Raw genomic sequence first — 11,871 nt, forward strand, 5'->3', positions numbered from 1 at the left:
AACCACAGTCAGACTACAGTGTAACTACAGTCAGACTACAGTCAAACCACAGTCAGACTACAGTGTAACTACAGTCAGACTACAGTCAAACCACAGTCAGACTACAGTCAGACTACAGTCAAACCACAGTCAGACTACAGTCAGACTACAGTCAAACCACAGTCAAACTACAGTGTAACTACAGTCAAACTATAAATGAAGCCGTAAGTAGAATTAGAATTCAGTGGTGCAAAAATAGTCAAACAATAGTCAAAACACAGTTAATCATGACAGAAAGGTAAACATGACATTTAGATGAAACCAGGCTCTAACTGTGGGCTGGAGCAGATAAAAACCAGGGTTTTTTTTTTACCTTCTGTTTCCGTGGCCCAGTTTTCCGTCTTCAGCTTCTCCCCAGGAATAAACCTCGCCCTCGGACGACAGAGCCAGACAGTGTTTCCCTCCAGAATTCACCGCCACCTTCCTGATGAACACGTGTTGAATGGACTCCAGTAACGTGGGCGTGGACACCGACTCTGTGCCACCGATTCCCAGTCGACCTCCTGCTCCGTAGCCCGTGGCGTAGAGCTGAGGACACGTAGGGGCAAGAATGAAGTTGGACCCCAGACACAGGACAGCGGACATCGCAGACGGGGACAGAAAAGACCAGTGGAGGGCAGCGTGTGATGATCTACCAACCTTCCCGTCTGCAGTGACGGCAAACAGCGTCTGCTCTCCTCCAATCAGCTGCACCGGCCTGAGTGTGGCCAGCGCCTCGGTGGGAGTGGGCACTTTGACCTTGGCGCCCTCGATCCCTCCCAGCTGGCCCCTGTGGTTGTGGCCCCAGCCGTAGATGGTTCCGCTGCCCCCCGCTGAGAGCGTCCAGTCGTCGGGCCGTCGGTTCATCCACTGCACCAGCTGCTCGTCCTGCTCTCGTCTGAAGAGCTCGTGGCTCTCGTGGAGGTTGTTCATGCTCTCGTGGTCGGCCATCAGCTCACGAACTTTTTTCGTCACCTTCAGACGGACGAAGAGTTTAAGGATCTGACGGAGCTGCAGGAGCGAGGACAGATGGACAGATGGACAGAAGGCTGAACTCACCTCCTCCAGGAAGAGTCTGGGCAGCGGACTCCTCTTGTCCAGGGCCACAGACACTCGTGAAGCCGTGCAGTACCGTCGAAACCACGCCCACTTGTGGGTCTCAGCGCAGCAGGGTAACGTGTCCAGTTCCAGGTCACAGGCCAGCGCCACCAGAACCTGGAGCAGAACAGACCACATCACAAACATTTTCCTGGCAGAAAAGCCTCGACTCCCCGGCCAACCCCCCCACCCCCCACCTCCACCCCATCCAGCAAATTTCTTAGTGCCTTCTTCAATCATCTCGACCAGAATTCATTTGAAAAAGTTTAAAAAGTGAGTAAATATGTAGACCTCCATGTAGACCTCCATAACCCCAACCCCCCTTCACAGCACGTCACAACGTCCTTGTGAAGAAAACTACAAGAACGGAGAACGTTCTGGAAGAAACGAAGTCCAGAAGCTCTGGTACCTTGAAGAAAGGAGAGTGGAGAAGCTGTTTCCCTCCTCTGACCACAGGATCTTCATATTCATACTGACGCTGCAGAGCTTCAGGTAGACCTTTGACCAGAGCAGCCAGAGCACTTCCTGTCAGCGACTGAAGCAGAGAAGAAACTTCCTGTTCAACTCATCTCTGACAGGAGTTAAACAAGAACACAGACCTGAGCTTTGGAAACATTACAACCAGACTCCGGTCCAGTCTGAGTCACTGGAGAAGGTCCTGGTCCAGTCTGGACCAGACTGAGTCATTGGAGAAGGTCATGGTCCAGTCTGGACCAGACCGAGTCACTGGAGAAGGTCATGGTCCAGTCTGAGTCCAAGTCATAAACAACAACAGTAAAGGAGCAGAGAGAAGATGTCTCTCTAAAGACATCATCTTAAGTCTTCATCTAAAGTCTGAGAGGAAGTGACATCATCCCTGTGACCTCACCATGGAGCGAGATTCACCGTCGGTATCTCCCAGCAGACGGTTGATGTTGATGGACTGACCATACTCTGTGGTCAGAAGTTTCCTCAGACGTTGCAGCGCCCACATTCTGTGACCCGCAGCTACAGCAAGAGAAAACAAAATGGATGAAAAAGTAGAACTGCTCATTAGAACGAGAACTGTCTCGTTCTGTCACTGGTTCCTGCTACTAAAAAATCAAATCTACTCAATGGTCAGTGGATTATCAGTAGTCAGTGGATTATCAGTAGTCAGTGGATTATCAGTAGTTGGTCAGTAGTTGGTCAGTGGATTATAGGTAGTCAGTAGATCACCAAGATACCAGTACCAAGTGCACTGAGCTGAGCGCAGGCAGCCAGCGAGGCAGCCAGACGAGGAATGATGCTCCTGTTGGAGGCAAAGTTGAGTCTGAAGTCCAGGAGACATGTGACCAGGTCCATGGAGGGACAGGAGAGGATGCAGCGGTCAGACAGAAGGTCTTTAGGACCTGAAGGTCAACACAACAACAGTCATTCAGGACAATCCAACCATCACCAGGACATGACCTGCTGAAATCCCCACACAAGACATTAGCGCCCACTGGTGGTCCTGTGGAGAAATCCAAACTCCTGTCCAGGACTGATCTCAGTGACAGCGTCATTGTCAGATTGTAACACGACCACCGACAGATTTTGATGAGGTCACACGTCACAGACAGATCAAGTCTAAAACACCTCACCAGCAGCAGGCATGATGGGATAGACGGTGAAGCGCCAGCCCCAACCGTTGACCGAACCATCACTGGTGAACTTCCACTTCAGCTCATCTCCAGGTATTCTCAGTTCACTGGACCAGTCGGACCATTCCCGACCTGATCCAAGGAAAACAAGAGTGACTGACTATTTCACTTCCTCTCACAGGTCACATGACCTCCTCCTCCTCCTCTGCTCACCTGATCTGACAGAGACGATCCTGTTGGCTCCGTCCATAACGGTCAGTGGATCGTGGCGTCTCTCGGTGGAACACTGTCGGTCAAACTCGATTCTCAGACCCTCGGCTCCTGGAGAGAACGCAGACTAAAGTGATTCAACAGGAACGTCTGTGGTTTGAACTTTTCTTTCAAGCATCAGAAGAACACTGCCCTCTGCTGGAGCGTTCTATTTGTTACCTCCAACATCAGTGGTCTGTTATTTTCCCTTCAGACCCTAACCCCCAAACTGACCATCCTGCGTCTGTACTGTTGACAGTACTGACGAGTGTGGACTGGTGTTTACCTGGGATCTTGACAGTGCCACTGGTGGAGGTGTCGTCGGTGTACGGATGGCTGCTCTCCACCACCACAGGCTGAGAGGACAGTCGTCCGCTCTGAGAATCTGTGGCAACGTCTTCCAGCTCGGTCACACACAGCTCCAGCAGCATGTCTGCCACCTGGAGGAAGAAAGATGCAAATCATTGAAGCCGCAGGTGACTTCCAGTTCTCTTCTGAACCCACACACAGTCTGAACAGAACCTGGGGGTATGCTGTTCCCATCCCGGACAGAACCAATGACAGAACTTCTTTGCCTTTGTCTCCAGCTCGACAGGCCACGCCAAGTTTGAGGAGGTCCACCATGACCCGTGTATCATCAGGGACCAGGAGGCTGGTGAACTCGTCCAGATACTGGGGTTCTGGACCGACCACTTTACTCTGACTCTCCGAGTCCTGGAGGGAGACACACGGTATGACAATCACAGAACAGACAGACCAAAAGGTGGGTCGCAAGAGACTCGCATCATGTTTCCCAGGAGTTTTAGGTCACGAAGGTTTGTGGGTCCCCAGAAAAAAAAGTTTGGGAAACACTGATCTGAAAGGCTCTCAGAAATAAGTCGCAGTATCATCTGCATATGAGTGGAGTTCACAGGGTAATGTTCCAAACATCAATCACAGTAACTCTGTGATGACATCACTGTGGGCTCCACCCACAGACGCATAATCTAAAAATACCTAAGGAGCATTAGCTCTAATTTTAGACCATATCCTGCCCAGCGTGGGGCGCTGCAGTCACCTCTTTAGTTTTGGTCATGGTCTCAGCAATGATGCTGGCCGCCCCGGGATCATCAGTGACGGGAATGAAGGGACGTGAGGAGGCACCAGAGGCCGAGGGAGTCACAGCAGAGGAGGGAGTAACGGCATCTTCAGAGGAAGGAACCTGTTGAAACACAAACAGACCAGAACCATCAGGACTTTAACTGAGACCGGAACACACTGATGTCAGCTGATGTCGCCCCCTGGTGCTGAAACCAGCCCGTGTACAGACAGGTCTTTCACAGTGACAGCCATTGTTTGTTTCCTCACCTCATTCTTCTTCTCCTGCCATGGACTTGGACTCAGACGTTCCTCAGCCTCAGGAGGAGGTGCAGCTCCTTCTTCATCACTCACACTGGAGGAAGAGGAGGAGGAGTCTGATGGAGGAACTGGAGAACTGGACGGGCACTCAGCAGAGGAAGAATCATGCTGGCTGGCATTAGAGCACCGACCACAGCGTCTCTGTGACACACACACACACACACACACACAGATGTCAGTCAGTGTGTGTGTGTGTGTGTGTGTGTGTGTGTGTGTGAAGTGCATGTTTGAATTGTGCTGTGGATGGAGATGTTCCTGGAGGAGGCGTCACACCTGGCGTAGATGATCTGCAGAGCAGAGAGAACATGAGTCAGAGCCTGTTGTTTGGCCAGGTTCCCCTCCAGACTCAGGAGGATCTTAGCCAGAGACGGTCGGTTTGGTTTCACGTTGTTCTGTCCGTTCATCTTATGACTGACTGAGGAGGAGTCGCTGTCCGACTGAACACCTGAGGAGAACGGAGGAGACGCAGCGGTCAACTGATGACGTCACTTCTGTTCAAGTGGATCAAGAGACGCTGCTGAAAGGAGGCGTCACCGAGGTACGAGGCTCCCAACGAGTCTCTGGCCGTTTGGAAGAGAACCGGCTCGTGGACAGAGGGCGTGGTCACGTCCACCGTGGTCCAGGCCACGCTGTGGGAGGAGCCACAGGCCACTCTGGTGATCTTCTGTCCCTCCAGACCCTGGACCAGAGTGGGCTTCCTGTTCACTGTGGTGGTTCCGTTCCCCTGCTGGCCGTGATCGTTATCACCCCAGGCATAAACCTGAGCCAGAGAGACCCCCGCAGGTGAAACAGTGAGATACAGCTGAGAACAGACATCTACTCCATGTTGGACAGTACTGAAGAGAGTCGACGACTACAAACTCTGGGATTAAAGGTTTAACTTGGACTTTTCATTTTTACACACGTTGATTTTTATCATATGTCTTTTAATAATAATAATAATAATAATGCATTTTATTTCACAGGCGCCTTTCTGTCACCCAAGGACACCTCTGTTTTTCAACTACACATCCAGATGATACAGAACCAGGATTTAAAATGGTCCAGACCAGTGGATGGGATCAGACCTGACCTTTGATGACCCCCATGGTGCAGATTAGTGATAAACTGTATCAGAGGAAGGTTATTAATGAACAGAGCTCCCCCCGCAGGAGAGGAGTCATGCTGCAGCTCAGACCTGTCCTGTGTCGGTCACAGCCAGGCAGTGCAGCGCTCCCACGGCCACGTGCACAATCTTCTTTCCTCTCAGTCCTTCGACCATCTGAGGCTTCCTCACGTGCACGTCGGTGCCGTGACCCAGTCGGAAATAATCTCCCTTTCCCCTGTTGGAAAAGCAAGAGACAGATCAAGCAGCAGCAGTGTGTGTGTGTGTGTGTGTGTGTGTGTGTGTGCACGTCAGTCAGTGTGTGTGTCGGTGGTATTTAATCAGTCACTAAAGTCCAGCTCGTCTCCTACAACTGTCTCTTACGTCTCATTTTCATATTACAAAAATATTTATTAGTCGGTTCCAGAGTGTAGCGGTTAGCACGCCTGCCTCGGAAGCAGAGAGTCCTGGGTTCGATTCCCAGAGGAATGTTTGATTGTTAATGTGTGTTAGTGTGTTCAGTGCTTCTCACCAGGTCCAGACCACCCCAGACTTGGTCAGAGCCAGAGAGAACTGAGCTCCACACTCAATCTGACAAACTCCTTGACCGTTCAGACGTTCAATGTTCTGAGGAACGTTACAGCCCTCGCTGCCACCGCGGCCCAGCTTCCCAAAGTCACCGTCCCCCCAGGAGAACACCAGACCTGAGGAGCGTCCAGAAAAACAAAGTACTGCAAATGTTTAGAAGTACAATCGGTACCACCATCAGAACCCTGAGACAACGGTACCTTCATCAGTGAGGGCCAAAGTCTGAGCGTCTCTGCTTCCACAGGCCACTTGGACCACACGATGTCCCAGCAGAACTTTCACCTGCAGGGGAGGGGGGACAAGTAGAGCGGGCTTAGATATCACAGATCTGTGGTGGTTTATTTCTGTCTGCTCCCTCTCAACACTACTATGACTGCACTGGTACCAGTTTGGGTCTGAGCTGGGTGGTGTTGTCTCCGTGTCCCAGGCGTCCGTACTCCCCCAGACCCCAGCTGTACAGTTCTCCACTGGAGGTGATGGCTGCGCTGTGAGAACTCCCACAGGCGATGTCTCGGATCCGTTTGCTCTTCAGAGCCTCGATCAATCGAGGTTTGTCACAGTTCCTATCAGAAGGAGAACCAGAACCCAGTTAGTAAGCTCAGAGGTTCCACACACGTCAGAGGAGAGAAGAACCAAGGTGTTAGTGGAGATCTCATGAAGACTTCCTGTGGTGTCAACATGAAGAAAGAGAAGAAGTTCTCCCCGTGGACCAGCGGAGTAACATTAGAACTTCTCTGGAACCAAAGTCTAAAGTCAGGAGAACCTACATGCGACTGAAGTGGCCCAGTTTCCCATCGTCTCCTTCTCCCCAGGAGAAGACTTTTCCGTCCACAGTCAGAGCCATGGCATGGCGCCCCCCAGAGTGGACAGCCACCTTCTTCACCACGAAGTTACTGAGTGCAGTGATCTGTCGGGGGATGGGGATGGTCCCACTGGACAGACCCAGGCCCAGCCTGCCATTGGTGGCTTCTCCACAGGCATAGATCTTTCCTTCCACCGTCACTGCAGAGGGCAGGCCACACACATCAGCAGTGTGTACACGTGTGTGTGTGTGTGTGTGTGTGTGTGTGTTCCCACTCACCTGCAAACAGGCTCTTGGATCCTCCTGCTACTTGGACCACGTTAAGAGCGGAGAGGGTTTCGGAGAAGGACGGAACTTTAATCTGTGGACAAAGACGACAACAGTGAGGGGGTCAGAGGTCAGGACTGACTTTTGCTAAAAGGTAGTTTAGAGTTAGTTTAAAGTCAATAGAAAGTGGATGGTTTTCGGTTGGAGAAATTTAATTCAAATATGGCTAAGTGATAGCTTAGGATGGCTAAAATGGCTAACAACTAGCTTTATCTGACAACAAAGACGTTCCTCCTTCATCTGAGGAACGCTTAATTCTCACTAAATGTAACGTGAACTGATGACATAGTGGTTCCACAGGAGCCCAAGTGTGTTGACCCTTGACCCCTACCTTGGAGCCCTTCAGTCCTCCCAGCTGGTCCTTGTCATTCAGGCCCCACACAAAGACTTTGGTCCTGATGCTGGCAGCTGACTCTGGTCCTGATGACTTCTTTCTGGACAAACTACAGACAGAAAGACATTCAGTGGACACGGCTCCTCCCCAACATAACCCTTCTCCTCCTCTTCAGTGTCTCCTACCTCCCTGTGGCTGTTTTTTCCTCCTCCTCCTCTTCATTGTCCGAGGCCAGGAATGGGACGGTGGCCAGGTCTTCATCCTCAGCTCTGATCCTACCAACGACTCCCAGACTATGAATCTTACAGTCGATGCCGGAGCTGCGACACTGTTTAATGGCAATTTCTATGAACCTGTGAAACTGTTGAAGGAGGAGAGTGAGGTTCAGTAGGATGATCATCATCATCATCATCATCATCATCAGTGGTGACATCAGTCAAACTGACCTCAGTACAGTCACTCAGCAGCAGGACGTTGGTGTCCGTGGGGTTGATGTTGATGGTCTTCAGTTCAATCAGGTTGTTCAAAGAACTTCCACCTAAAAGATCCGGCACATTCCACCATCAACTTCAAAACATCTCACACGCTTTGCCCTGCCTTTAATGCAGCTCTGGGTGTTGGCTGCTGCCCGTCACTGACCTGAGACCACCACCAGTGACGGCATGTAGCTGCTGTCTGCAGGGTCCACCACCATCTTCAGCCTGTGGAGCAGGACGTCAGGGAAGAGCTCCAGACGGATCCAGTGCTGTGGAGAGAGAGTGAGGGGGGGGAGGAGGGGTCTTCAAACTACAACAATAGCCACAACGTTGACAACAGTCACAACAGAGATTGTGATAGTGAGCCCAGTCAGAGCCCAGGTCTTGACCCTCACCTTCCCCTGTGACCCTGACGACTGCCAGCACTGATCACTGCAGTCAATCAGACGCGAGGCCTGGTTCACTGACGATGACACGTTCAGACTCTTTACTGCTCTGGACCAATCATCGATCAGCATTCCTCTCTGGCTGCTCTGCTGCTTTTTCAGCTGCTTCCCTGAGCGGCCACAGAAGGACGGACTCTGACCTGAGAGACAGAGACCGTGATCAGGGTCAAACATCATTAAATGTTTGGGGTTTTTTTTAACAGTATGGCTCCTCAGAGGTCAGCGACCTCTGATCTGTCCCACGGAAGGAAAGTTGACGTGAAAAAATGGGAGGAGTCAAATGAAAATCTCTCACCAGGTTCGTTGATTCGTCCAAACAAGTGTCGGCTGTTGTGTTTACAAGTCTTAAAACAGTTCTCACAGAAGTCAAAGTCCTCACAGTTCCTGCACTTGAACCTGGGACCGTTGATAGGGAACATCTGACAGCCGTCACACCTGTGACACACACACACACAGACACTGTGAGGGCAGACTGACTGACAGACAGACAGAACACAGATGTGACTCCCCGGGTCGGTACCTGACTCCGGGGTGAACACTGGGAACCAGCTCCATCTCAGACAGCAGACCAGTCCAGTGGCTCTGCTGAGGGAAGTCCACGATCACGTCCTTCCCGTTGGCACTGAAGGCTACAAGAAACCAGCAGTGACTCACGGTTACCATGTGACATGATCAGAATCTGGATCCTGGTTCATGCACTGACCTTTGACCACGCCCACACTCCTGTGAGTGACAGATCCCCACTTGTACTTTGGTGTAGTCACACTGGGCTTGACTCTCACTTTGTCTCCAATTTTTATGTGAGATGGAGAACTTTGTGCTGGGAACCCTGGAGGAGCAAATCAAAAGGAATCAGGATCCACCATCTACCGTCGTCGTCACCATCATCATTATCATCATTATCATCATTATCATCATTATCATCATTATCATCATTATCATCATTATCATCATTATCATCATTATCATCATTATCATCATTATCATCATTATCATCATTATCATCATTATCATCATTATCATCATTATCATCATTATCATCATTATCATCATTATCATCATTATCATCATTATCATCATTATCATCATCATCATCCTCATCATCATCATCATCATCACAGGTTTGGAGACCCAACTGACCCAGCAGCTCGATGTGGATGTATCTGACCCAGTAGGTTCCTCCTTTCTGCTGCCAGTCACACTGGACGTTCAGGTCGTGCAGTCCGTCTCTGTCCAGTTTGATCACCTTGCCCACGTCTCCGTCGTACACCTCCTCGTACGTTCTGCAGCACTTCACCATCATCCCCACCTGAGCACAGGTCAAAGGTGTCACCTTCAGCTCCTCGTGAGGAACCTTCCAGAGTGTGAGCGTTGACCTCTCACCTGGATGTTTTCTCTGATGTAGACGGCGTAGTCGTCGTTGCTTTGAAAGTCTGACCTTTTCTTGAACGTCTGGCTCTCCGTCACCACGGCACCTGCGGGCTGAGGAGGTGGAGACAGGAGCAACGTCATCCACACATTTCAAACGCCAGCAAAGAAAGAGTGAAAGTCCTCCTGACCAACCATGGAGAAGGTGGGCTCCGCCTCGTCCAGCTCCTCCAGCACCTCCTCTTCAGAGTATTCGTCTGACACGGTGTCTACGTCTGATGTCTCAGTGACATGAACGTCTGGGTGGTCCAGCAGCCAGCTCACCAGCGCCTCCACACCTGAAACACAGAAATACTCCTAGAATTATAACTATAAATATAAATATAAAAATGTTTAGAAATAACCGACCAACAGCCATTTTAACCTGGTGTCCCACCGGCGCCCCCTGTGCTTCCTGATAGTGACTTCAGGGCAAACTCGACGTTCTTGCGTGGGAAGCCCATCTCCATCAGCTGGAGGACGATGGGTAACGGCGGCACAGGTGAGGTCTTGTGTTTCTTCTGTTTGGGCGGTCGGATGTGTTGGACAGTGACGGGTGTGGTGGCTTCACTGGAGCTGCTCTCCTCCAACACAGGAGACGACGGGTGAGTGGACTCCACAGCCAGGAACTGACAGACGGCCAGAGCTGCTGCCTGCATTCCCACGGTGGAGTTAGCATAAGTTAGCATCGTTTGGATCATAGCAAAAACTAATGTCACCTCAACGTTTATTAAAGTCAGGGCTGTGGAAAAGAACGCCCTGGTGGAGGACGAAGCCAAACGGTGACATAAAAAGACTGAAACAGAGAGATGTTATTAAGGTGAAAAGCAGCTAAAGGTTAGCCTAAAAATATCTAAAAGATGAAGCTGACTCAGCAGTAAATGAAGAAGTTCAAACGGAGCGACTCACCTCCATCTCCTGACGGTCAAAGATGGCTTTGATTGGCGACGGCTGGGTGGCAGCAGAGAGCAGCTGCTGCAGGAGGATGAGTGGAGGAAGTGGACCTTCAGGCGAAAGGTCACCGACATCAGGAGAGGTCACCACCGTGTCCTCTGTGGGTGAGAGAGAGCACAGAGTGAAGATGGTTCTGTTCTGGAGACGACAGTCTGTGGGACTGGAGTCTGTGACTCACCACTGGGGCTGGAGCCGACGTCCAGCACCGCAGGCTGGGACAGGATCTGACGCAGTTTGTCCTGGTGAGAGAGCAGAGCTCGAGCTGCCTTCAGGATGTAGAGTCGCAGCTGCTGACAGCGCAGCAGGTGGACGTCCACCTGGTCGGCTGAGAACACGAGACAAGGTCCAGAGTGAGAAGGGCCGAAGAAGGTGCCGGGTTCTGAACCCTCAGCAGGGCTTTGACCACTTCGATAAATCGGACAAAAAAGTGGAAGCTGCTGACAGTGGAGGAACTGCACAGACGAACACGTCCATCACTGACCACATGACTCTCCGTACGAACACAGCAGAGCCTGGTGCTCCCAGTCACATGATCACATGATCCTCCACTTATACAGTAACGAACCTGTGACGGGCAGCATCACCTGATCTTACCACGGACTACGACGACTGGTGAAATCAATGAAAAAAATATCAGCCCACTTTGGACTCTTCGACCCCCAGGGGGCGTCGATTCCTGCCACCCACGTCGTAGCCCTAACCTCAGTCAGTTCTTCTAACCCCGAACCTAACCTTTGGTAACCTGCTCAAAGATTTTTTTCTGCTGCAGGGATTATATAGTTCCACCTAAATAGTATTAATAAAGTCATAATTTAATGATCCCATATTTGGAAGATTCTTGTGTGATCTGCTGTAACACGCTGACGTGCTAACTGCTACACTATGGAACCGATCGTTGTGTGAAGTCCCTCCACTGCTCCACTAGAACATCAGAGGGAGGTGTTCTCCTCACCTGGGAGGCCTCGGCTCAGGGACTTCTTCAGCCTCTGTTTCTCCAGTCTGCTCCCAGCCAGGCTGACCAGCTGAGCCCAGACTGTCAGCATGGTGTCAGTGAAGGGCAGGTTGTGAACACTGAAGGTCAGAGCTGCG

At 51.0% G+C, this 11,871-nt stretch overlaps 2 protein-coding genes across 2 annotated transcripts in view; both read right to left on the reverse strand.

Moving 5' to 3' along the window:
- Nucleotides 1-8,595, reverse strand: part of herc2 (HECT and RLD domain containing E3 ubiquitin protein ligase 2) — a 15,859-nt gene extending 7,264 nt beyond the window's left edge. The window contains exons 1-25 of the mRNA XM_025053359.1: nt 8,371-8,595; nt 8,139-8,244; nt 7,946-8,037; nt 7,685-7,860; nt 7,497-7,599; nt 7,118-7,199; nt 6,804-7,038; nt 6,422-6,599; nt 6,237-6,318; nt 5,981-6,152; nt 5,542-5,686; nt 4,899-5,124; nt 4,638-4,809; nt 4,314-4,476; nt 4,024-4,167; nt 3,489-3,680; nt 3,253-3,406; nt 2,931-3,038; nt 2,718-2,849; nt 2,328-2,486; nt 1,985-2,103; nt 1,526-1,651; nt 1,078-1,233; nt 679-993; nt 353-567 (exon numbers count right to left, since the gene is read on the reverse strand). Of these exons, the coding sequence (XP_024909127.1) occupies nt 353-567; nt 679-993; nt 1,078-1,233; nt 1,526-1,651; nt 1,985-2,103; nt 2,328-2,486; nt 2,718-2,849; nt 2,931-3,038; nt 3,253-3,406; nt 3,489-3,680; nt 4,024-4,167; nt 4,314-4,476; nt 4,638-4,809; nt 4,899-5,124; nt 5,542-5,686; nt 5,981-6,152; nt 6,237-6,318; nt 6,422-6,599; nt 6,804-7,038; nt 7,118-7,199; nt 7,497-7,599; nt 7,685-7,860; nt 7,946-8,037; nt 8,139-8,244; nt 8,371-8,595 (3,977 nt within the window). The remainder of the gene's footprint in view (nt 1-352; nt 568-678; nt 994-1,077; nt 1,234-1,525; nt 1,652-1,984; nt 2,104-2,327; nt 2,487-2,717; nt 2,850-2,930; nt 3,039-3,252; nt 3,407-3,488; nt 3,681-4,023; nt 4,168-4,313; nt 4,477-4,637; nt 4,810-4,898; nt 5,125-5,541; nt 5,687-5,980; nt 6,153-6,236; nt 6,319-6,421; nt 6,600-6,803; nt 7,039-7,117; nt 7,200-7,496; nt 7,600-7,684; nt 7,861-7,945; nt 8,038-8,138; nt 8,245-8,370) is intronic.
- The window catches only part of LOC112486494 (E3 ubiquitin-protein ligase HERC2-like), a 10,724-nt gene continuing 7,420 nt past the window's right edge, over nt 8,568-11,871 (reverse strand). The window contains exons 12-21 of the mRNA XM_025053365.1: nt 11,735-11,871; nt 10,961-11,107; nt 10,738-10,880; nt 10,214-10,481; nt 9,985-10,127; nt 9,805-9,903; nt 9,562-9,730; nt 9,125-9,250; nt 8,942-9,050; nt 8,568-8,856 (exon numbers count right to left, since the gene is read on the reverse strand). Of these exons, the coding sequence (XP_024909133.1) occupies nt 8,634-8,856; nt 8,942-9,050; nt 9,125-9,250; nt 9,562-9,730; nt 9,805-9,903; nt 9,985-10,127; nt 10,214-10,481; nt 10,738-10,880; nt 10,961-11,107; nt 11,735-11,871 (1,564 nt within the window). The 3' untranslated portion in view covers nt 8,568-8,633. The remainder of the gene's footprint in view (nt 8,857-8,941; nt 9,051-9,124; nt 9,251-9,561; nt 9,731-9,804; nt 9,904-9,984; nt 10,128-10,213; nt 10,482-10,737; nt 10,881-10,960; nt 11,108-11,734) is intronic.

The sequence above is a fragment of the Cynoglossus semilaevis genome, chromosome 2, assembly GCF_000523025.1.
Source record: "Cynoglossus semilaevis isolate Cse_v1.0 chromosome 2, Cse_v1.0, whole genome shotgun sequence".
Lineage (NCBI taxonomy): Eukaryota > Metazoa > Chordata > Actinopteri > Pleuronectiformes > Cynoglossidae > Cynoglossus > Cynoglossus semilaevis.